General features: G+C 40.8%; 1 protein-coding gene across 3 annotated transcripts in view; it reads left to right on the forward strand.

Annotated features, from left to right (window-relative positions):
• The window catches only part of SLC36A4 (solute carrier family 36 member 4), a 123,998-nt gene that overhangs the window by 9,823 nt on the left and 88,474 nt on the right, over positions 1-25,701 (forward strand). The window contains exons 2-6 of one of the 3 annotated variants that reach the window (XM_076328317.1): positions 6,744-6,867; positions 7,629-7,719; positions 8,609-8,697; positions 13,073-13,168; positions 14,789-14,873. In XM_076328317.1, the coding sequence (XP_076184432.1) occupies positions 6,744-6,867; positions 7,629-7,719; positions 8,609-8,697; positions 13,073-13,168; positions 14,789-14,873 (485 nt within the window). Of the gene's footprint in view, positions 1-6,743; positions 6,868-7,628; positions 7,720-8,608; positions 8,698-13,072; positions 13,169-14,788; positions 14,874-25,701 lie in introns of those variants that run through there. The other 2 variants (XM_076328318.1, XM_076328319.1) reach the window with 2 other exon arrangements.

A 25,701-nucleotide genomic window follows, 5' to 3' on the forward strand; every position in this document is an offset into this window, starting at 1 on the left:
AGACAGGGACCTGTTAGAGTGGGTCCAGAAGAGAGACTCAAAAATGGTCAGAGGGCTGGAACACCTCTCCTGTGAAGAAAGGCTGAGAGAGTTGGGGTTGTTCAGCCTGGAGAAGAGAAGGGAGACCTTATTGCGGCCTTTTAATACCTAAAGGGGGCTTATAAGAAAGATGGAGAGAGGCTTTTTACGAGGGCCTATAGTGACAAAACATGGGGCAATGGTTTTAAACTGAAAGAGGGTAGATTTAGATTGGACATTAAGGAAGAAATTTTTTTCACTGAGGGTGGTGAGACACTGGAACGGGTTGCCCAGAGAAGTTGTGGATGCCCTGTCATTGGATGTCTTGAACGTCAGGTTGGATGGGGCTTTGAGCAACATGATCTAGTGGAAGGTGTCCCTCCCCATGGTGGGGGGGTGGAACAAGACGATCTTTCAAGGTCATAAACCTTTAAAGGTTTATATTGACTATAGGTATGGACTAAAAAACTGCATATAATGTCTTGGTGGAGAAGCTGGTTATCTTTCTTTTGGGTTGTTATAGTAGGTCATATGAGTGGTTGCAATCTCGAGGAGTAAATTGTATGGTGAAAATTGTATGTGAAAGTTACTTAAAAACTGCATCATGCTCATGTAGACATCTCCTTAAAACTCAAGTTTACCATTATCAATAGCAGGCAGAGAAGTAGTCTACTACCCAAGTGACCTGCTGTTTGTCCAGGAGGCATCCCTGAAAAGCACAGTGGTTACTGATATTTCAAATAGCAAAGGATTTTTTCTTCATAAGAATTAATGTATTGAAAGTGATGGTGCACGAAGGGACTTAAGAATTTAAATATACAAGGACGGTATGTGTAGCGTGAAGGATGGAGAGGCAGCAACAGGTTCATCAGCTAGGGCAGAGGCTGGCTTTTTGAAATGGATCGCCGGTGTAAATCTTTTAGTGTGAGCTTTCTTCCTGCCTCTTTGAGAAGGCAGTAATGAAAACATAAGCAATCATCTCGCTCCTGAACGAAGATCAGGTAAGTCAACCGAGGCAAAGATGAAGAAAGGGGGTAATGGTCAGGCATTTAGTCTCATAGGTGAAGAGGCTGGCTTCTCTTTGAATGATGATTCAGTCTGGAAAGACAGCATCTCCTCCATTTCACAGGTTATCTGTCATCCTGTTGTTCTTAGCCTTCCATGACAAATACAATGAATTTAAATAAATCAGGACAGTATATTTTGTCTGACCTGCATATGTCTTCCTTCTATTTCATTAATTCTTACATCCAAAAACGCTTTGCTTTTTGTCATAATCAGTCAACTGCTGGGTGGGACAAATGAGCTTATGGCTTGAGATCAGAGGTAAGGCTAACCAGGGGAATGGAAAGGTGAGTGTCTGCTACAGACCACCAAGTCAGGAAGAAGAGGTGGATGAAGGCTTCTTTAAACAACTAGAAGAAGCCTTTTGTTCACAAGTCCTCGTTCTCATGGGGGACTTTTACCACCTAATACCTCCTAGGGAGGCAATGTGGCAGGGCCCAAAGAATTGAGGATTTTTCTGGAGTGCCTGTAGGATGATTTCTTTCATGCAAGTGCTTAATGAGCCAACTAGGGAAAACGTGTTGCTGGTTCTACTACTCATGCATATGGAAGAAGATGGATGGCAGCCTTGGCTGCAGTAACAATGGATGATGAAGTTGAAGATCCTGAAAGCAAGGAAGCTGAGTTCCAGATTAAAGTACGCTCCGTGAGGGTGAACGTATGCATGTTCAGGTCATCTTGGTCAAGAGTCTAGTAAGAGTATAGTAAACATTTTTGTTCTATTTATTTTGTAATGGTGGAGTGGAAAATAAGAACGGAATTGTGTATCTCTCTAGTGTACACAGGGAAGAAACCTTTTTTTTTTAATGATGTAACCTAGAATTTACATAGATGCTATGCATTAGTTTCTAAATAGCTGCTATTTTATTCTCCTGCCAGAGTAGAACCCAGAAAAATTCAGTGCCTTTTGCCAGTCTGATTGTGCTGTTCTTTGGTGACGAAGAAGTTGGTAACTTCTTTGACAGTGTCTGATGGAATGCCGATAACTAGGAAAAATAGACTTGTACTTGAACTTCTTTGAAAGTTCTCTAAATATCTAAAATTTCTTGCTGTTAAGGATTTTGATACTGAAATCTTGTTCTGTAGTGCTTTAAACTTTTGTTTGTTTGTTTTAAGATGTTTCTAGTGTGAATTAAATCTACCAGTTATTGCAAATATGTGTATTGTGCTTTGGGTTTATTTGGTACAATGTTTCATATGCATTTGTGGAATGTACTGAAATAATCAGGACTGGTATTTACATAGATGACAGAATAAACCATAAGAAACACTCAAAAGCAATCTTGCTTAAGGACAGCCTATTCTGAAGCAGTCCTTCAGTAAGCTACAAAAATACTTCACAGGAAAAGTTAAAAATAACAAATGGTTTAAAAAAACCTTTAAAAAATAACACAGGGGTGAACTGAGAATTATTAGATTGTGAACTCTTTAGGGCAGAGGCTGTTTTCTTTGTGTTTCTGTAGAGCCCTGAGTTGCTTAGCACAGCTAGATACAGCAGTAAGTTAAGTAATTATCAGAGCTGGGGTAGTGATAACAATAACCCTTAGATGACTAGATGGCTTTAGGCATGGGCAGATGAATTTCTGAGGGGAAAAAATAGCTTGTCTTAGAAAAATTCTTATTACTTAAAAAATGAGGGGAATGCTTGAGGGGAATGCTAAATCTGTTCTTAAAGGACTACCTTTGTGATCAGAAGGGTCAGGAAGTTGGGAGAAAAGTAAAATGGGATGTCTATAAAATTCAGATTCTTCTGAGTGTGATCTGGTTGTGTGATGAACTGTGGATGTATATATCAAACGTTTCAGTATCAGGCTGGAATGGAAGAAGAGAAATTCACTTTTCTCCCTTGACTGAGCAATTGCTGATACTCACCAGTGCTGTTGGTCCTAAGAGTCACGCTGGTCCCCTCATACTCTTAAATAGGAACCTTACTTGCTGCATGTTGTTGTTATTGTTTAGCATTACAAACAGCATCCTACAAAATGTGATCGAGTCAAAACTGGAAAAGTAATTTAACGATGATTTCTTTTATATGTTGTTGAATCTCATGTGATCACAGACTTTGCACACTTGTAGTTTGGCTTGTTCCTAGTGAAAACACTTCAGATTGTTAGTTTAGACTCAATATTTTAAAAAATGAAAATGAGCCTAATCACTTGCCCACTGGGTGAAACTTCCAGCATTGGCACTTTGCTTCCTCTGACCCCTGACAGGACAGACTTTTACTCCAGAACTATAGTGTGCAGGTCTTGGTGAGTGTCAAATGAGCCCAGCAGTGACTCAGAGCTGAGACAGGATGGTCATGGCATCTGCAAGAACTATTCAACACAATGCTGTGGGAGTAGAGGGAAGGAACTTCTTTGCTGACCCTTCTTTTGATCAATTCATAGACTATATGCCACGTAGTGAAAGATGATTAAGTCTGTCTTGACTTGTATGATTAGAATATCACTACATATAAACTTGCTTTACAGTGTACTTTCTGGTTGAGTCTCTAACCTCTGATTTTGCTCTCCACTGGGCATCTTTGCTTCTGTCAGGTGCTTTCATTACTGGCTTTCAACATTATTGACATCAACTTCAGATGACCCTTTGCTGTTTTCAGGAGAGTTTGAGCTATACGCTTTTAATTTTCACTACCTGGATAAGTTGCCTTCTGCTTTATAGGATCTATTACACTTGTTCTACAGTTTTTCTTTATAAGTTCTCCTTACTTATGAGTGGCTTCAGTGCCCTGATGATGGGTTAGACATCTTTAAGGTTTCATAAAAACCTTAATGATTTGTTGAATGGCTGTGGTGGGTTGACCCTGGCTGGATGCCAGGTGCCCACGAAAGCGCTCTATCACTCTTCTCCTCAGCTGGACAGGGGAGAGAAAACAGAACGAAAGGCTCGTGGGTCGAGTTAAGGACAGGGAGAGATCACTCACTAATTACCATCACGGGCAAAACCAGAATCGACTTGGGGGATTAATTTAATTTATTGCCAATCAAATGAAAGTAGGGCAATGAGAAATAAAACCAAATCTTAAAACACCTTAGAATAGAATCATAGAATCATTGAGGTTGGAAAAGACCTCTAAGATCATCGAGTCCAACCGTCAACCCAACACCACCACCCACTAAACCATGTCCCTAAGTGCCTCATCTACTCGTCTTTTAAATACCTCCAGGGATGGGGACTCAACCACTTCCCTGGGCAGCCTGGTCCAATGTTTAACCACTCTTTCAGTAAAGAAATTTTTCCTCATGTCCAATCTAAACCTCCCCTGGCGCAACTTGAGGCCGTTTCCTCTTGTCCTATCGCTTGTTACTTGGGAGAAGAGACCGACACCCACCTCGCTACAACCTCCTTTCAGGTGGTTGTAGAGAGCGATGAGGTCTCCCCTCAGCCTCCTTTTCTCCAGGCTTCACCTTCCCCCCACCCCTCCCTTCTTCCCAGCCTCAACTTCGCTTCTGAATTCTCTACCTCCTCCCTCTGAGTGGCACAGGGGGACAGGGAATGGGGGTTGCAGTCAGTTCATCACACATTGTCTCTGCCGCTCCTTCCTCCTCAGAGGGAGGACTCCTCACACTCTTCCCCTGCTCCAGTGTGGGGTCCCTCCCATGGGAGACAGTTCTCCACAAACTTCTCCAATGTGAGTCCTTCCCACAGGCTGCAGTTTTTCACGAACTGCTCCAGCATGGGTCCCTTCCACGGGGTGCAGTCCTTCAGGAATGGACTGCTCCAGCGTGGGTCCCCCATGGGGTCGCAAGTCCTGCCAGAAAACCTGCTCCAGCATGGGCTCCTCTCTCTCTGTGGGTCCACAGGTGCTGCCAGGAGCCTGCTCCAGCACAGGCTTCCCATGAGGTCACAGCCTCCTTCGGGCACATCCACCTGCTTCGGCATGGGGTCCTTCACGGGCTGCAGGTGGATATCTGCTCCACCGTGGACCTCCATGGGCTGCAGGGGGACAGCCTGCCTCACCATGGTCTTCATCACGGGCTGCAGGGGAATCTCTGCTCCGGTGCCTGGAGCACCTCCTCCCCCTCCTTCTTCACTGACCTTGGTGTCTGCAGAGTTGTTTCTCTCACATGTTCTCACTCCTCTCTCCCGGCTGCGGTTGCACGGCAGCCTTTTCCCCTTCTTAAATACCTTATCTCAGAGGCGCTACCACTGTCACTGATGGGCTCTGCCTTGGCCAGCGGTGGGTCCGTCTTGGAGCTGGCTGGCATGGGCTCTGTTGGACACAGGGGAGTCTTCTAGCAGCTTCTCACAGAAGCCCCCTGTAGCCCCCCGCTACCAAAACCTTGCCACGCAAACCCAATACAATGGCTAATTTTCAGTAAATTCTGTATTTCCTGTCTGGTTTTGTGCATATATCTTGTTTTCAAATTAAGTAGTAATTTTTATCAGATTGACCATAATAGCTCCCCAAAATAAAACTCGTATTTGGCAGGTTCATATACCACTATGTACTTTAAAGATGTCAGTCGTCCATACCTTCTTTTAAATGATTCTACAATCTCACTGTTGTTACAGATTTCACAGGTATGCAGTTAGCATCTATATTTTTCTTACAGAATAAATAAGCTTAGTATGGTTAAGGTATTTAATGTTCACTCAAACTAAAATATTTTTGCTTGCTGAATAGCGAAGCATGTTTTAATGTAGCTAATGTCTTTTGTGGTATTCTTCAGTGTTTTCAGAGCTCCGTAAATAATGTGATAATTCAGTAAGGTATGCTCTCGCACACTTAGAAATACTCAGTAATTTTTTTTTTTTAAATAGAAAATGTTAAAATCACAGGGATTTCTTTTTTTTGGTGAAAACAATGGAAGTTGAGACTTATTCAACACATTTTATGAATGGATACTGTGGTAGGCAAGCATAAGGTAAATAATCTTTTTGCTCTTGGCAGGATTTGTTTTGCTTAACGGTGGTAATTTAAAAATTGTTATAATTTAATCAACATTAAACTGGCGTAAGCTGTTAGTTTTGCCCAAAAGGCAATTTTGTTCACTACTGGCTGCTTGCTGTTGCTTGGTGCTGTTATTTAGCTGGATGGTGGGATTGCATTTGTTGACTGTGGTGGCAGTTTATGCTACTTTCAAAGGTTCATGAAATTCCAGCTTTCAAAGCATGCAGCCTAATTCCGTTATCTTGGTTCTCTTACTAGTGACTGGAGACATCTGGGGTGCCTATCTTACCAGTCCATTCTAGCATGGGATGGGTCTGGGGGAGTGCCCTCGCTCACCACTGATAAGAGGAATTGGAGACTAAATGCTTAGTTTAGCAATAGCTAATAGCAGCTAAGGTGAATGTCATCCTTTTGTAACAATGGATGACTTTTCTGTTTTGCTGTGTGTTGTATTAGCTTGCAAAATGATCTAAACCATCAATGTTTTGATGATACAAAGTTGTTTTTCTTAATGAAAAACCGTAGTGTTTGGCCATAATAATAACAATGGTGTTGATGATAATAGTAATGAGGCTGTGTGCCCCTATAAAGAGAGAATTTCCTGCGCAAGCTTGTGGTGTATGTATCTATCTGCCTAAATCAGCTTTGTAGTTAGTAACACCCATAAACCTCATGGTATGGCAAATTATTTGAGTCATGTTTTACTTCCAAACTGTAAGTTTGTTTCTAATGCTTATTTTGTGTTAACTCTATTGTATAGACATGGAAGTAATGAAGCCGTTAATTGATGAACAAAATTCAGATGGCATCTCAGATGAGGAGCACGAAAATAATTTCCTGCCAGTTGAGAAGCATTACCAGCTTGATAATGAAGAAGGGATTACGTATGTATTACTCTTAAGTATCAGCTTGTTAAAAACGGTTGCTTCCAACTTGTTTCTCATGAGTAGTTTACTGAACTCTTAAGGAGTTTTCTTGCACCCACAGTACAGTTTTGTTGTTATACTTTAGCACTTTGCATAGTTCTGCCAAAAAGCAGCCCATTTTGAGTAGGTTCTCTGTTCTTTGGAAGCTAACGACGTAATGGCAGTGAAATATTATAAGGTGCCCATTTGTAAAGTGATTGGGTCACTCAAAATCCAAGCACTGTTTAAAGAAGATTTTGACTGATTTTATTTTTTTGTAAAGAAACTTCAGAAGACTTTGGAAATAGTCTATTTGTTAAAGTTTAATTAGAAGATCTTGTAAAGGTTTTTTTTCTTTTGATACACTTTGGCTGTCAGAACTGTGATTTGTAGCTGGTAATTGTTTTGAATGTTATTGATTCTAAAATAGCATTGATGAAACTTGGTAATTTTGACTCTGAGGCAGAAAGACAATAAAATTGCACAGCAAATAACCTTTCACGAGCTGGAGGAAGGAACTGAAGGTCAGACTTGTATGTTCAATTGGAGGGAGCTCACATCTAAAGATTAATAAGAACATTCTTTGAATGTGCTGGACTACTTTAAAGTAGTTGAAGTTCACAAATTATCCCTATATGTTAATAAATGATAGAGAATGTGGGTTTGTTTATGTTTTGTTTTTTTTTTCCCCACCAATCTGAGTGTACTTCAAATGTGACTTTTTCTATTTTTATCCTCAGGTTTATACAAACACTTACGCACCTCCTCAAGGGAAATATTGGGACTGGGCTTCTTGGGCTTCCACTTGCAATAAAAAATGCTGGCATTGTGGTAAGAATTCAGCTATTTTTCGTAGATTAGAAAAATTATCTAGAAAGATCTACAGATATGTGTCTGAGCCTGGAAAGCTAAAATCTCGATAATTTTTGGTTGTCATTACCAACTTCAACAGAGTTGTGTTCTATTTTTCCTCTTCAATTTGGTTGTTACTCAAGACTGAGAATTTTTTTTTTTAAAGTTGCTACTTCACTCTGAGGACTTTATAGCATGTATTGGATTTTTGCTTAGCCAAAGTGTTTTTCTGTGGAAAACAAAAGCTTTGTCAGAAGAAAAAAGATTTTGATTCACTCAGACTCCTATGATGTCTCATGAGACTTGTTATGGGGTTGTCTTATCTTTGTCCAGACTTCTCTCTAGCCAGATCGTATGTCCTAGGATGCAGTGTCAGCTTGTTAAATCAATCTCATGTTTCTGCAGAAACAGGGTGTAGCACAGGCTAGTTTATACCAGGTAACAAACAACACATTTCCTAAGGCAGGGTATATTTAATTTAATTTAAAGGAAAGAAACCTTTATTGTCATTAACATTGCCACTTTAAAGTGGTTCAATATGCAGTCTTCTCTCTTGACAAATTTCTTTGGCAAGTATCTTAATGAAGCTGTTAGAGGAGTGAAGTTGTTCATGCCCATTTAGTATTTATGGCTTGATTGCCCCTAAGTAGCCTTCCGTCAAGTAGTGGACTAAAAGTAAGGAATGCTATAAAACATCAGCAGCAAATCCTTCTCTGAGAGGGGAAAAAAAATCTAGTTGCATAAAATTTTTAGTTCTTTATTTATTTGCTACAATGCGAAATTTTTGCATGTAAAGATTTTCCCCCAGCACATTTTAATGAAAAATTCTGTTTATCTCCCATGTCCTCCCTTTTTTTTTCTATACCAGATTGGACCAATCAGCCTTGTGTTCATAGGAGTTATCTCTGTTCATTGTATGCACATCTTGGTACGTTGCAGCCACTGTCTATGTCAGAGGTAAATGTGGAACTACTCATTCTGTTGCTGAGTTTGAGTATTATTTATTTCTTTGTTCTTTTCTATTTCTAATTTTTGGCCTACAGACTGTCCTGATGCTGCAGCAGTTTCTTCAGATCAGAAACTTGTACTTCAAAGAAACAACACTCAAATTCTTGTCATGCAACTATAAATGATAACTGTGCTTTGTGCAACGCCCCTTTAATACATTGAAAAAATATTTCTTCTCTGCTCATACACAAAATTAAGTTGGTTTAACTTGTATTGCCCAGTGTCCTGTTCCCTGTCTCAGCTGGCAAATAATCAGATCTTTCTCATTGCGATTTTAATTGCTTAGCTTCAGTCCTTTAGTCCTTCTTTATCTTTATAGCTTTCTTCGTAGCTTCTGAATCTTCATAGCTTTGAAAAGCATTCAATTTATAAATAACCAGTTTATAAGTACTTTATAGGAATAAAAGATAAACTAAGAATTGGTGTTAATGTCTTTCATGATTATATGTGAGCTCTGTCTCTTTGGATTGTGACAACTTGATTCTTCAAAATTGTAGTGCTGAAGGAATACGTTAAAATGATGCTAGTGAGCAGATAAACACTAGATGCTCCTCCAAGTGAGATGTACAACACTGGGGGGAAGCAGTTATTCAAATTTGACCCATGGAGTATTTTGATTAATAGTGACTTTTATTAAACATTTTTATCTTAATGTCAGGTGCTAAGAGAAGCAGTGGGAGGGTCTCTAGTTAAAAAGTGCGGTGAAGTTTTTGAGCTGAATAGAAACACAAAACTGTTAGTTTTTCCTGCTACAGGGACACAATCTTATCAGTTTAATGTCATATTGTACTGTGAAGGGATCCTGTCATTCCTCAATTCTTTGCTTTTTCCTCTAGTTTTGAATGGCCTTTGAAGTTGTACATAAAACTAAGATCACCGAAACAGTTGTGATTGCTTGTCCAGGAAAATCTGTTGAATCCTGTTGAAGTTAGAATAGAATAGAATCATTAAGGTTGGAAAAGACCTCTAAGATCATCGAGTCCAACCATCAACCCAACACCATCATGCCCACTAAACCATGTCCCTAAGCACCACATCTACACGCCTTTTAAATACCTCCAGGGATGGAGACTCAACCACTTCCCTGGGCAGCCTGTTCCAATGTTTAACCACTCTTTCAGTAAAGAAATGTTTCCTCACGTCCAATCTAAACCTCCCCTGGTGCAACTTGAGGCCATTTCCTCTCGTCCTATCGCTAGTTACTTGGGAGAAGAGACCGACACCCACCTCGCTACAACCTCCTTTCAGGTAGTTGTAGAGAGCGATGAGGTCTCCCCTGAGCTTCCTTTTCTCCAGGCTAAACAGTCCCAGTTCCCTCAGCCGCTCCTCATCAGACTTGTTCTCCAGACCCCTCACCAGCCTCGTTGCCCTTCTCTGGACATGCTCCAGCACCTCGATGTCCTTCCTGTAGTGAGGGGCCCAAAACTGAACACAGTATTCGAGGTGCGGCCTCACCAGTGCCGAGTACAGGGGCACGATCACTGCCCTACTCCTGCTGGCCACACTAGTTCTGATACAGGCCAGGATGCCATTGGCCTTCTTGGCCGCCTGGGCACACTGCCGGCTCATGTTCAGCCGGCTGTCAACCAGCACCCCCAGGTCCTTTTCCGACAGGCAGCTTTCCAGCCACTCTTCCCCAAGCCCGTAGTGCTGCATGGGGTTGTTGTGACCCAAGTGCAGGACCCGGCACTTGGCCTTGTTGAACCTCATACAATTCGTCTGGGCCCATCGATCCAGCCTGTCCAGGTCCCTCTGCAGAGCCTGCCTACCCTCGAGCAGATCAACACTCCCGCCCAACTTGGTGTCATCTGCAAACTTACTGAGGGTGCACTCGATCCCCTCATCCAGATCATTGATAAAGATATTGAACAAGACCGGCCCCAGTACTGAGCCCTGGGGAACACCGCTCGTGACTGGCCGCCAACTGGATTGAACTCCATTCACCACAACTCTCTGGGCCCGGCCGTCCAGCCAGTTTTTGACCCAGCGCAGAGTCCACCTGTCTAAGCCGTGAGCCGCCAGCTTCTCTAGGAGGATGCTGTGGAAGACGGTGTCAGAGGCCTTACTGAAGTCCAGGTAGACCACATCCACAGCCTTTCCCTCATCCACTAGGCAGGTCACCTGGTCATAGAAGGAGATCAGGTTGGTCAAGCAGAACCTGCCTCTCATGAACCCGTGCTGGCTGGGCCTGATGCCCTGGTTGTCCCGCACATGCCTTGTGAGCGCCCTCAAGATGAACCGCTCCATAATCTTCCCCGGCACTGAGGTCAGGCTGACAGGCCTGTAGTTCCCCGCATCCTCCTTCCGGCCCTTCTTGTGGATGGATGTCACATTGGCAAGCCTCCAGTCGTCCGGGACCTCCCCCGTTAACCAGGACTGCTGATAAATGATGGAGCGTGGCTTGGCGAGCTCCTCCGCCAGCTCCCTCAGCACTCTCGGGTGGATCCCATCCAGCCCCATAGACTTGTGAGCATCCAGGTGGCGTAGCAGGTCATTGACCACTTCCTCTTGGATTATGGGGGGTTCATCCTGCTCGCTGTCCCTGTCTTCCAGCTCAGGGGGCTGAGTACCCTGAGGAGAACTGGTCTGCCTGTTAAAGGCTGAGGCAAAGAAGGCATTGAGTACCTCAGCCTTTTCCTCATCCTCAGTGACAATGTTTCCCCCCCGCATCCAATAAAGGATGGAGATTCTCCTTGGCTCTCTTCTTGTCATTAATATATTTGTAAAAACTTTTTTTGTTGTCTTTAACGACAGCGGCCAGATTGCGTTCTAGCTGGGCTTTTGCCTTTCTCATTTCTTCTCTGCACGACCTAACGAGATCCCTGTACTCTTCTTGAGTCGCCTGCCCCTTCTTCCACAAGTGGTAAACTCTCCTTTTTTTCCTGAGTCCCAGCAAGAGCTTCCCGTTCAGCCAGGCCGGTCATCTTCCCCGCCCGTTCTTCTTACGGCGTACAGGGCCAGCCTGCTCCTGCGCCTTTAAGACTTCCTTCTTGAAGAACGTCCAGCCTTCCTGGACCCCTTTGCCCTTCAGGACCGTCTCCCAAGGGACTCTCTCAACCAGCGTCCTGAACAGGCCAAAGTCCGCCCTCCGGAAGTCCATGGTTGCGGTTTTGCTGCCCCCCCTCCTTACTTCACCGAGAATGGAGAATTCCACCATTTCATGGTCGCTAAGCCCAAGACGGCCTCCGACCACCACATCTCCCACCAGTCCTTCTCTGTTTGTAAACAGCAGGTCGAGCGAGGCACCTCCCCTGGTAGGCTCACTTACCAGCTGTGTCAGGAAGCTGTCTTCCACACACTCCAGGAACCTCCTAGACTGCTTCCTCTCTGCCATGTTGTATTTCCGGCAGATGTCCGGGAAGTTGAAGTCCCCCACGAGAACAAGGGCTAGCGACTGTGAGACTTCTGCCAGCCGCTTGTAGAACGCTTCATCCGCCCCTTCATCCTGGTTGGGTGGTCTGTAACAGACTCCCAGCAGGATATCTGCCTCATTGGCCTTCCCCCTCATCCTTACCCATAGACACTCAACTGTACTATCATCACAATCGTTGAGCTCTATACAATTGAAACACTCCCTAACATACAGGGCCACCCCACCGCCTCTCCTTCCTCACCTGTCCCTTCTGAAGAGTTTATAGCCATCCATTGCAGCACTCCAATCGTGAGAGTCACCCCACCATGTTTCTGTGATGGCGACTAAGTCATATCTCTCCCGCTGCACAATGGCTTCCAGCTCCTCCTTTTTGCCGCCCATGCTGCGTGCATTGTTGTGTATGCACTTGAGTTGGGCTATCGATTTCGCCCCCAGCATCGGCATGCCACCCCTAGGCTCATCTCTAGTGAGCCTGGTTTTATCCCCTTCCCCCTTCAAACCTAGTTTAAAGCCCTCTCAATGAGCCCTGCCAGTTCATGAGCAATGATCCTTTTCCCCCTGTGAGACAGCTGAACTCCATCTGTCACCAGCAGGCCCGGTGCTGTGTAAACCTCCCCAAAGTTCTTTGTGACTTTGAGATTTGAGATGCATTTCTCAAGCTGGTATTATAAGAATCTAATTTTGGATTAAGTTATCAAGAAAGTTGTTCTGTAAGAAACTGATTTAGTACTGTTGAATTAGAGGGAAGCAGCATTGTGGATCACATGCTTGTAGAGTGCTGAATAGCTCTTCCTGGGGGAAAGAAGTCCAAACCATATCTCTCAAATTCAGCAGCCGCAGAATGGTGATTACTTATTTATAACCCTGGGAGGCCACCAGCGTTTTCAAGGTAGGGATCCAGGCCCTCATAGTTTCTAGTAACTCTGTTCTTTCTTCACTCTTTGATTTCAGGATGAAAAAATCCTCGCTGGGGTATAGTGATACAGTTAGTTATGCCATGGAAGTGGGGCCCCTGACTGCTCTTCAGAAACGAGCTTCTTGGGGACGGTAAGTTTGCATTGGAATTTAATTTAATAAATTTGTTATTAAAAATTAATGGCCACACTTGGAATGGTTAGGAGATTTCCTTTTCACTAGGATGTTACCTGCTTTAAGAATGTGTTCTCTGTGCTTGAAATATTTTTATGCAGCGTTATTTGTTATTTGCTGCAGCTAGTAGTGGCGACATGAGAGGATTGGGGAGTGTCTCTCCCTGTTAGGCATTTCAATTTTCAGGTCTACAAGAGCTGTGAAGAAAAGAATTCTGTTTAGTAATATAGGAAGAGATGTGTTATAACCAGAAATGCATTCTGTATTGTCTAATGTAGTGAAGTAATTTAAGTTTTCATTCTCTTTTACCGTAAACACTTTTCTCTGCATCAGAGTTCACTCTTAGAGCAGGTTGACTCTGCAAATGTAAATTACGTCAATATATTTATTCTGAAAGGAAACAAAGCAATTCTTTGATTGCTGTTTAAATATAACATACAAATAATGGAGAAATATTTACTATATTTTGCAATAATGACATGCAGATATTAATAGCTTGTTGACTCCCTTAAATACGTTATTCCTCTTTCGGAAAAGACCATTATTTTTTCTTTGCCATTTGTTGCTCTATAGCTGTTTATGGAGTTTATGGTATGACTGCACAGCAGTGAAATTCAAAAACTCAGACATGTTGTTCAATGTTAATTTAAAGTACTTTTTTTCCTCACTTGAGGAAGAATTTTTTTTGGTCCTGTTATTTTCAAGGATGCAGCCTCTTGCATCATGTGTTTTGGCTATTACTTTGTTTCGAATAAGAAAAAGGTGAGCTAGTCTTTTAAGACCTTTTGTGATGACTTCGTAGGAATGGAGTAGAGCTCAATTAGAGGGAAAACTGGTTTGTAGTGAAATATAATGACAATTCTGTAATGCGCCAAAGAGTTACAAGCCACAAACGGCAATTGATTTCTAGAGACACTGTGCTGCAGCAAATCCATTCTCTGTGGCAGATCTCTGCTGTATGCCTGACTCTAGTGAAGAGTTTCATTACAGTGTGTCTTCAGGCCACCATTATGTATAACATTTTTCAAAAACAATCTGAACCATAGTTTAGAGTGTTTTTTCAGTGAGATACAGTGCCTGAATATGTATTTGGATACATTGATATAGACCCACTTAGTAAGATGTGAAAATGTTTGTTATCTTGAATTGCTGAAACTTATGTAACTTAGCCTGTATAAGACATTTAATCTCTGGTCCTGGTGGAAAACTGCTGTGTTAGGGGCTAACGGACCCCAGCAGAATTTATATGTGTATTGAATATATATCTGTTGTTTATATTTGTACCACATTGTTAAGTCTTTGAATTTCATTTTATGCGACTTTAAAATATGTGAGTACCTTTTTTTTTTTCGTTTGAGAAACTTCAATGCCTACTCAATGTTACCTTAAAAAAAACACATACAAACCAACCCTGTTTTGCCATAAGAGGAACCTGCATTGCAGTGCTCATGAGATTAATGTGGCATTTGAATCTAGCATTTTGACTACTGTAAAAAGGAGTAGTAATTACGTATTAGGTAAAGATGGGTTAATTGTTTGGATCCTAAGTATAATGTATGTTTGTTTTTTCTTCCTCAGGTATATTGTTGACTTCTTCCTAGTGATAACACAGCTGGGATTTTGTAGCGTTTATGTTGTGTTCTTGGCAGAAAACGTGAAACAAGTGAGTAATGTTACTGTATGGAAACAGTTATGGTTTTAGATTCCTTTTTCCTCACTTTTATTTCCTATCCTTGTAAAGTCCAATAGAACTACTTATAAAATGTGAAGTTGAGATGCGTGCAGAATGGGTTCTACCACGGTTTCCACAAAAGAGCTTTTGGTAAAAAGGAGCAGTGTGCAAGGTGAACTAAATTCAGATCTTGTGCAAGTGTGTGTGGCTTCACTGCCATCTGATTTGTTTGTTGAATTTAAAAATTAATTGTGGAAATGATAGAAAATAAGGCTGAAACTGGTCTACGAGCCAGTTGTCCCTGAATTTTATTTTTTTTGCCAGGCCTTCTGCTGACTTCCTTTTTTTCCCCTGACCTCCTGGGCATATTTTTCCCTTTTCATGTCACTGGAATCTTTCTTTGGTTCTTGTTTAGTCTCTTCTCTTTTCTAGAATGGTCTCATCTGCCACAGAATCCGTTGTATCTAAACCGATCCTGATTTTTGTTCTTAAAAATGCCTGACATTGAAATTTCTGCAGCCTCCTAAGTAGTCAGTTCCAATGCTTTCTTATCTGTTAGACAGCTGCTTCTTTGTAGAAGCTTAAAATTTCTTGCCGGCATTGTAAGTCCTTTATTTCATGTTCTAGCTATAAGTAGTTTATTCTTTTCTATTTGTGGATACCTTTTATATTTTTGAATATTGTTACCACATCTCCCCTCTATGTAGTAGAGGGGAGACATGACAGAATCTAATAATGCTTCTTGCTTTTCTGTGAACACTCTGCAATTGGTCACATCTATCTCTTTTTTCCAAGTTTTATCCCTGAAGTTGGTTATGCTACTCTAGTTGAAGTTTTGCTTGTGGCCAATAGAGCTGAAGGGTTATTGCACAGGTCTTACAGATCATATTCCAGACTTGACACTTCAGTGTAACGGTCATTTTGCAGGAGCATGTCATTGCTAACTCATGATTGATTTGTGATCCACTGTGATCTCTCAATCCTTTACTGCAGAGCTGCATTCTAGGCAATTCTTCTGGTTCTTCTTTCTGTACAGATGGTTTCTGCTTACCTACAGAATCCTTTATTTTTCCTTACCGGATTGATTTTTAACAGTTCTCAAGGTTGAATTTTAATCCTGTTCTTTAATATTCTTTCACTTTCCATCTGGAAAAGATGTTTAAACCCCGCTTACTACATCACCTGTGTTATTAATGAAAATATTAAATAGCACTGCTCACGTAGCATTTAATGTGTTTTACTGTTACACATATACTATGTAGTATTAAATATATGCAAACACATTTCAATATGTTTTTTAAATGGATTGAATATTAATTACTAGAAAAATACTGTGATTCATTTGTGCAAGTGGATTTATTTAAGGATGTCTAAAAAATAAAATATTTTGTCATGCCATATTTAGAAAAAAGTGAATTAAAAATATCAAGTGAACCCCCACAATCACAAATACATACACCTCGCAGACAACCCCCAAATTTTTCAATAAGATATCCCTTTTCTCCCCCACAACCATCCGTCACTGATAAAACCAAACCAAACCATGGCTGTCACTTTCATGACAGCTGCTTCTGCTTTCATCCATGGTTTTTGTCTCTCACTCACCAGTCCTTCTAAGCTCCTCTTTTCCTCATTGGTGGAGATTTTTCTGTTGATGGGGTCCCTGATGTCTGCTGGTCCTTCCTCTTTGCACACTCGGCAGTTGCAGTCAGCAGGTTGTGTGTCTGAGCAGGTGGTCCGTGGGAGGTCAGCCAGCACAGGTTGGCTGCTCAGACAGGAGTCACAGGCGCTTTGAGCTTGTGGTGCTCTCTCCTCCATGGGCTTATTAAGATGCCAGAACTCTACTAATGTACTCTGCTGTGTTTTCTGCTTATAAGATTATGGTTAGTCACTTGACATAAAGCTAATGAGGATGACTCTGGGCCTGTGTCTAAACATGTGTGCTTCTGTAATTAGTACAGTGGGTGAGGAGTAAGGTATGGCAGGTTACTGAGCATTAGTCATCCACATGGACTCTAACTCTACCCAAAAGGTAGAATAAAGGTGTCTTGGCATAACTTAACTTACTTTAATTAGGAAGAAGAGTGTCCCCTTGGGCAGTTAGTACATAGAAGATTATATGTTTTCTTCCTCCCCTTGTAGAAGAGTATTTATATTGTGTTTAAAAAATATTCCAAGTTCTACGGATGAAAATCCTGTCAAGACGAGGCAAATTTGTGTATTTGGAAGCTGGGTACTCTCTAATTTGTGTCTTGGGAGAGGAAAAACAAAAACCCCAACCTTAGAACCTACAGTCCCACTGTCACAATCTATCTTAATACCTAAAAATCCTATTTTATGTCTGATGTTCTTTTGCTGGCCTTCTGAAGTGGGGATTTTTATTGCATCCTTTGTAATTTAAGTTCGAATTGAAACCTTTCCTATCAAATACATATCTGATCAACCAGTTGCTATGTATGTGTTTTGACCTTAAGCAAAAGGCAAGACTGAGCACTTACTGACCTTGGCTTTTGTAGATTCTGAAAAAAACAAAACCTTTTCAGGAATCCTGTTGCTGCTTTCTTGTAGAAAGTTTGAAAGATCTTATAGAAAAGCAACCTCTGCAAAAGCAGTGGCTGCAGAGACCCATGATGTACCCTGTGAATGAATGAAAGTCATCAGCAATTCAGAAGTCCCACTTCCAAGTGTATTTGATTCAGGTTGTCCTGTGCTCTTTCCTCTGAGAGGGAGAAGGCTGTGGTTTCTTCCTGGTAACTTTATGTTGCAGAAATCTGTCCCGTAGAGGGCACCAAAGAACACAAATTGTTACTGCTTTAAATCTAATTATTTGGGGTAACGGAAGGATGAGGCAGGTGAATAGAGGGAATGGGGGGTGGGGAACTAAGATAAAGGAAAAACATAGTAGTAATGTTACTAATACCACTCCTTGACCAATACCTCTGCATTGTGCTCCGTACTCTTCTGATGATGTTTGCATGTTGGTGTGTGCAAATTAAGCCCACTGGAACCAGTGGGAACTTCCACTGAGATCTTTTCTTTGATATTCTTAGTTAAAACTAGTACCAACCCAAATTTAGTAGTCTCTTCCTTCACTGTATTTACTGTTTCAGAGAACTAAGATGTGACAAAGCATTTTAAAATGGTTCTGGCACATGAATGGAATATTCATCAGTCCACATTACTTTGAGGTGGATATTTAGTTAGACACACAGTGGTGCAAGTGAGCCTAAATATTTATTTCATCTTTTGAATTCTGTGAAATGTTTGATCTACCTTCTCACTAATGGGTATGCAGTATTGCTTCTGGTGCTAAATCTTTTCTGATTGGTGTCTGTGGGATTATAACAATGTTGGCTGCATTACATTAGTGTTTTCCAGACACTTTGTGCTTCAAGACCCTATTTCCAGTTATATCAAATTTCAAATGAAGCTTTTCCTAAGGAATATTTTTCTGGGGCACTAAAGAAACTCAGGTTGGTGGCAAGAGTTCTGGTTAAGTCTGGCAGCATGTAAATAAGGGGCTTAGGGGTGAAGGTGTCTAGAACTGGAGCGGAATGGTGAAACTGGAACAAACAGCTGGGGGTTGACTGCAGCAAAACTGGAGCAGGAACACACTGGGATAGAAAAAAGAATCTGTGCCCAAAGGAGCATGGTCCCCTTTCATGCCATAGTTACTTTGCTTTTCCTGCTTGAGCAACAGGAGACCTTAAGTCAAGAGTCTTGGCATTTATCAGCTTGCTCTGCTTGTGAATATTTGCTGATTTCTCTGGAAAATTGTCCTTTTCTCATTGTTTGCTGATAAAGCTAAAAAATGAAAACATGTTCTTGCTGTGTGGGAGCACTTTATTAGATCTTTAGCACTTTGAAGATGACCCATCAGTGGGATGCTACGTAGTGGAATTTTGGTTTTTTTTCCAGTTTTTGTAAAAATGAAAAAACCTCTCAAAATTTAGGAAATTGTACTTAGGCATAAAACTAGAAGTGTTAAAAATGTTGGAAAGTTGAGTACTGAGTAATAATGAAATACCAGAACTGAATGAACTGTGAAACTTTTCTTTGGCCTGTTCATGCCAAATTACAGGATTATGATATAGTCTTTATCTGCCTGATAACATACTGGTTTTGTGCCAGATCTGGCCTTGTGTATTGTACTGGCTGTTGCTCTGAGCTGAATAAGGAAGGAATTAGGAGCAACCAGTGAGTTCAAAGACTACTGTTTTGATCCCTCTGGATGTTGAAAAGTCTGTAGACTATATGACAGAAAGAGCAGGTTTTGGGATACAGGGAAGGAAACAGTGGTCTCGGTTGAAGAGACTAAGGAAACGGAATTATTTCTTGCTTCTGAGGTAGTTCTTATAAGAAGTGTGTTCATCAGTTGAACTGAATTTTCTGCAGTCACTAGTTGTGCATTAGTTGTTTTCTGAGTGCCTGACATAATGAATCTGATAACCAGATTTGCGCAAGTGTTTGATCTTCCTAGATACAGCTGAAGTTGGTGGATGCTATGCTTGGGCTATGTAAATGAGACATTAGGTGAAGCACTCCTGTAAAGAAAGCTGTTTCAGACATTGCACCAAGTTAATGCTTGAATAACTGAAGTGAATTCTGATGAAGTCACCTTGTGACTGGGGACATCACTAGCCTTTGTAGTCACTATGCCTAGTGACTTCAGTGGCTGTGTACTTCTTTTCTAAAACCACAATGGTATTTCCTCATGTGGTTTAGGGAAATGTTTGTGGAACTCCCAGGTACAGTCATGATAAGCACAGAACAAAACTCAGATAATGTCACTGGGCTCTGTGACATATACAAAAGAATATGTATGTATGCCTTTTTCAAGAACAGATCCATTGGGTGGATAAGTGAAAAGATTTGTCTAAGTTGGCTGATATTCCAATGATATTTCAGATTATGTTGCTTTGTTTAGGAAAAAGACAGTTAGATATAATGTCTGCTGTTCTTGGCCCAGCATGACTGCCGTATGCATTGATGCACTAGCAGAGAGCAGCAGGAGATTGAAAGCGATTGTTGTCCAGAATAGGAATCTGAGATTATATTGATTCTAATATTTAGGAGACTAGGTTAGACAGTGAGTCATAGTCCATCCTAACACAATCAGCAGTAAACTTGCACTGAGCTAAACAGCATATGAGAAAGAATTTAAAAAAAAAAAAAGTCCTCCTGCTGCTTTGTATTTTGTTAACCTGTTACAACAGTTTTGTTATCTGATTTTTTTTTTTTTTAAATCTAGTAAAACACTTTCAAAGTGACAGTAGTGTTAGCCTGCACCTGAACAAATCAGTATAATCTCATCTTCATTAGAGTTTTCCTCTGCTGCTCTTTACTGTCAAATCTCCCACAGCCAATTCTCTACTTTAAGAGGGAGAATAGTGACCCTTTTTATAATTTTTGTATTTTACTTTCTGACTCAGCTTTCTTCCACCTGTCAGTCACTCTTGCCTGTTTGTTTAGCTCTCCTACAAGATTAACCTTTGCTGGATCTTATCTGGTGTGCCTCTTCTGAGTCAATGTCCAGAATCACTATTCTGTCATGTCTCAAAATTCACTTCTGCGGTATGGATATTTCCTGTGGCCTTGCCTAAACCTGTAAGTGGTACTGCCCTGACTGATGTTGATAAAGCTGCTTTATTGATATGTTGATTTAAAGATACATATATCCACAAAAGGGAATAAACTGTCCTCCTGTGCTTTTATATCAGTATAACTGTGTCCATATCAGTTACATGGTATATACGTGTGCACATGTGTATATGTGTACATAAAATTCACCCCCAAAGTATTTTAGGAGTGCAAAAACCTGTGTATAATGGACATAATGAAAACAGCTTGATAGTCAACAGTTGTACTGAAACTTGCAAAATTTTCTTTTTTTTTAATAAATTGAAATATTAATTTTGAAGTCATGGGCTTCACATTTTGCTCCATGCAAGTAATAGCTAGTTGAGAGTAAATTTCAGAAACCTCCTCCTCACCCAGACAATACTGCTGTCTTTAGCAGTGTTACAGTTCACAGTAATCTCTTCACCCAATGGCAAGCTGATCTTTAAAATACTCTGCCTGGGATAAGCGTGTGCATTTTCAGCAGTTATTAGGGGATAAGTGGAACTTAACTAACCATTTCACATGTTTTTTCTCTATACAAAGCCGTAATCGTCCATAGGATAGGCTTCAGGAAACAGGGCTGTTTCAGGTAGAGCTCCGATTTTCTTTTTTTATTTATCTAAAGACTTATATAGCAGAATAATCCTCTGGGGTTGGACAAATCTCACTAGGGTGAAGGCTATCACAAATAAATAAGGTTTGTTCCATTTTCTGAGTAGAGTTACAAAATACCTTTATACAATGACAGCTGTGATTCCCAAAGATGGGAAGAGAGTAAGGAATTACCCTGCTTTATATTGTCGAAGTCTGGTTAAAGCAGTGTCACTGCTGTGCTCTGAAGACAAAGAGAAAGGAGGGAGTCTGGGACCAGATGGGCTGTATCCAAGAGTGCTAGGAGAAACCTGAAGTCTTTGAAAGACCATACAGTGTGGGGGAGGTCCCTGAGAACCGCGGAGAGGCAAATGTTGTACTTATCTTCATAAAAGGCCAAAAGAATAATTTGGAGAATTACAAGCCAGTCAGCCTCTCCTCAGTCTCTTTGAAAATGAGGGATTGAGTCTTCTTGGAGCACATTTCTGGGCACATGAGGGAGAATAAAGTGTCTGGAACCAGTCAGGATGGATTTACCAAGGGACTGACCAACTTGATTGCCTTCTGTAAGAAAAAAAAGTCTGAATTTGTACATTAGGAGAAAGCACTAGTGTCACCTTGACTTTAGCAACGTTTTTCATGCTGTCTCTGACAATATCCTTGTATCTAAGTAAGGCTGTTATGGTCTGGATGGATGGATGTATGGATGGACAACTAGCTGGGGAAAAAAAAAAGCTGGTTGTATGGTCAGGCTCAGAGGGTAGTCGTCATGATCATGAGCCAGCAGTGTGCCCTGACAGCAAAGGAAACCAACAGCATCCAGGGTTGTGTGAACAGGAGAATTGCTGGTAGATTGAGGGAAGTGATTATCATCCTTTAATTTGCATTTATTAGACCACATCTAGAATACTCTGTCAAGTTTTGGATATCCCCAATACTGGCAAGTCATTGACAAACTGGAATGAGTTCAGGGGAGGGCTGCTGAAATGATCGGGGCTGGAGCACTTGCCCTTAGAGGGCTGGGGAAACTGGGCTTGTTCAGCTTGGAGAAGAACTGGCTTTTGAGGACCTAACAGCAGCCCCCCAGGACTGCAAAGAGGTTGTCTAGAAAGTGGAACCAAGCTCTTTACTGAGGTGAAGTGGGAGGACAAGAGAAAAGTGGTCATAAAATAACACAGGAGTTTCTGACCTCAGGCAAAGAAAAACTTTAAGACAGTCAAGCATTGGAACCGGTTACCCAGAGATGTTGTGCAGTCTCCATCCTTAGAAGTTTTCAGGACCCAGCTGGAGAATGGGGAGAGGAACAATCTGGTTTGACCCCACAGCTGATGGAGGTGTGAGCAAGCGATTGGACTATAGGCCTCCTGAGGTCCCGTCTAGCCTAAATTATTGTATGATTCAGTAAATCCAAACCTCCATTTTTGGATGAGGTAATGGAGAAGACTGTTGAGAATACAATGTTTTGTGTAGTAGATAGGAGACTTCACAAGGCAAAGTGACTCAAATAAGAGATGGTGTGGAAGAGAGGAAGGGGCAGCAGGACTTTGTGAATTTTGTGGAACTGGCATTTATTCCACACCTAGAATTGCAGCTTTTGGGATAAAAACATAAAAGAAGTAGGTGCTTTTCATAGCTGGGACTAAGACAGCTGTGATTGCAAATCTGGTTTACTCAAAATATTAATCTGTGCTGAGCAGCTTCAGAATTTCATCTTTTTTCTTTTTTATTCCTCCCAGCTAGAATGTCTTTGATGCCCTGACTTCTTTCTTTAAACTGTATTTCAAGGAACAGCATCTGATGCAGGCTCCTGCAAGTCATGACATTCTGAGAATCCATTCGGCCTCCATTTCCTTCCTCTGATGAATGCTGGGGCAGGGAGGAGTGTGGGAAGAAGGGGTACCGTGCTTACAGCATTGTAAAGCAGACTACAGTGTTGTGGTTTATTGTAGGAATATAACTCGTATCTGAAACGTGGAAGTGGGAGGTGGGAAGCTAGGGTCAGGGAGTCACAGTCTGATAATTTTAGTTGGCTGTGTTTTGCTGATTCTGCATCAATATTCATTCATCTGATGATGGTTGTGGAGTGTTTGTGCGCAGCTGTAGTATGTTCTTTCTCTGTGCTTTCCTCGGTATTTTTGTGACAGTAAAAGGCAGATAATTATAAAGGCTATTTTGTATGGCCACCCTTACCTAACACAACATGGAGGTGTGATCTTATCTTAAGCCCATCATCAGGGTAGCTGATCACAGTAGAGCTGAACTTGAATAGAATTATATAGAATATTGTACGTTGCATTTTCCAGCTGTATTAGCCAGTAAACGGGGGTTGAATATCTAGTTGGAATTTGGTGGTGTTAATAGAAAAAAGATCAAATATTTCTGAATTCAGGAACTTTTAATTGGGTTTGTGTATACAATGGAATGCCTCTGTCTTAAGAGAAAACTGAAATGAATACTTGAAATGATTTGAGTAGAAGTTGGTTTATACTATGGTATTTTAAAAATGTATTTTAGAACCTGAACTGTGTCCTGCCTGCTGTCTGTTTTTTTTTGTTGTTTTTTTTTTTTTTTTAAGGAATAATTTTTTTTTTTTTCCTAATAGCTCATCAGGCTACAGATACTTGTGTACATTGAAGGCATGCTAGGTTAAATATTTATCGTACCTAAGGTTTTCAATGGGACTTACATGCTCAAATCACATTGTAATTCTTATAAAACCCTCTTACATGTCCTTGTGTGCAGAGCAGCTCTGGCTACCTGTGAATGCGTGCAAGCAAGTAAACACACGAGACTGTTGTTGAAGTGAAAGGCTATTAAAGTTCTTGCTCGGTATTTCAAGTATGGTGGGAAAGCAGGAAACTTCTACAGAGAGCTTTACTTCATGAGGCATTAGGGAAGTAATTTGGTTAAGTGTTTGACATATTGCTTGGCAAAATGGAGTTATTGTAGCTGTGTGAATTCACTGGAATTCAGTTCTAAATGTATTTAGCTCTTCTTTGTAGCTTTCTAAAAATGTTATCTTAATGAAAACTAACAGATGTTAAATGTCTTGTAAGTGACACTTAAGATTTTTGCAAGATGGAAACCGTCAGTGGTTCCATAATGACTGGTGTCCTTTGTTTTCATTTAAAATGAGATTTCTGGAAAACATTTGGTTGCAGAATTGTATCTTTTATCTTTCCCTTTTTCATAATGAAAAAATCTGTCTAGTGCTTTTTGTTACAAAGAAAAGAATTTTAAGTTAATTCTGTCTTCCTGAGTTTGTGGATTGTTTGAAACAATGGAAATAAAGTGAATTGTGCATTTTTTTTTTCTCCTAGGCTTGTAAAGTCTGAGTTTTGGCAAGCTTGCCAATTTGAATGACTTAGTTTACATACAATTGGTTTTACATTATCAGCCAACTCCCTCTGCTTCATGAAAGTATCACAGTCCCAATGATCCCTTGATTGCCAGCCGTATCTCCAGCCTGTCCTCTTTTCTCCACTTCATCCTGTTCCTCAAAGTAAAAAATTAATAGCCCTGAGTTACTGTGACCTATAAAATAAAATAGATGCCATTAAGTACTGGTAATTTTGGTGTTTGCTCAGGACTGCTGTGGCTACATAAAAACTTACATTGTAATGGTAATACTTCCCCCTTTTTACTGTAACAGCTTAACGAGTTTGGGTTTTTGAGGCAGGATCTATGAACTTATTATTTCACTTGCACAGATAATCACTGACATTTTAAAGAACAAACCACGTTGAAAGAATTGCCCATAAATTAATCAGTCTTGGGACCATGCCTGTGAACTATGTGATAAGGATAATAATATTTAAGGATTGCTATGCTTGTACACTTCCTGGGATTGTAGGGTTATACAGTCTTCCTCTGAGTTCAGTTCTATATTAAATTTTAAGTCTGTGGCTATAGTAGTTGGTTGTCTGACAGTGCTTAGGAGTCAGAGTATTGTCTTCAGTTGTTTTGTTATATATTGATTTCCCATTTTTGTTTAAGTCTCTTTGTGCGATAGGGGACTATTCTTTTTTTTTTCACTATCTCAGTATCTTTTTGTAGTCATCAAACCAGAGGCTTTCTGCAGCATGAACAGATTAAGCACAGTCATGTGCTGATTTGTAAGATGGCAAATGCAATGGAAGGGAAAAGGAAAGGTTACACTCCTAGGGAAAAGGCATGATAAGATTTAAAACAAATGGATTTGAACTGTTATTATTTTGCAGCAAGCGGAGTAACCACCAGCTCTTGACATTTTGATCGTGGTGTGCACATAGCACAGAATATATTTCCACAAAACAAATTTTGGCAGTTGTGGCCACATTAACATTTTTCCAGAAGAGGCAATGAGAGTCGTGAATAGTGCCAAACTCAGTCTTCTGAATTGCACCATAGGCAACTATTGTAATGTTATATAAAAAAAACCTAATACACTTTCACATTGTGTACTACTGTTTATCTATAGGCATTAATTTATATCGATTTAATGGATACAGGACTCTCAACTCTCTGAGGTCATGGTTTTTAAAGTTGAGTTGATGTTGCTTAATAAAAGAGTGAAGAGTGAAACAAAATAATTTTAATTAAAAGACAGGCAGGTTCATATTCTAAT

Source organism: Aptenodytes patagonicus, chromosome 1 (assembly GCF_965638725.1).
Source record: "Aptenodytes patagonicus chromosome 1, bAptPat1.pri.cur, whole genome shotgun sequence".
NCBI lineage: Eukaryota > Metazoa > Chordata > Aves > Sphenisciformes > Spheniscidae > Aptenodytes > Aptenodytes patagonicus.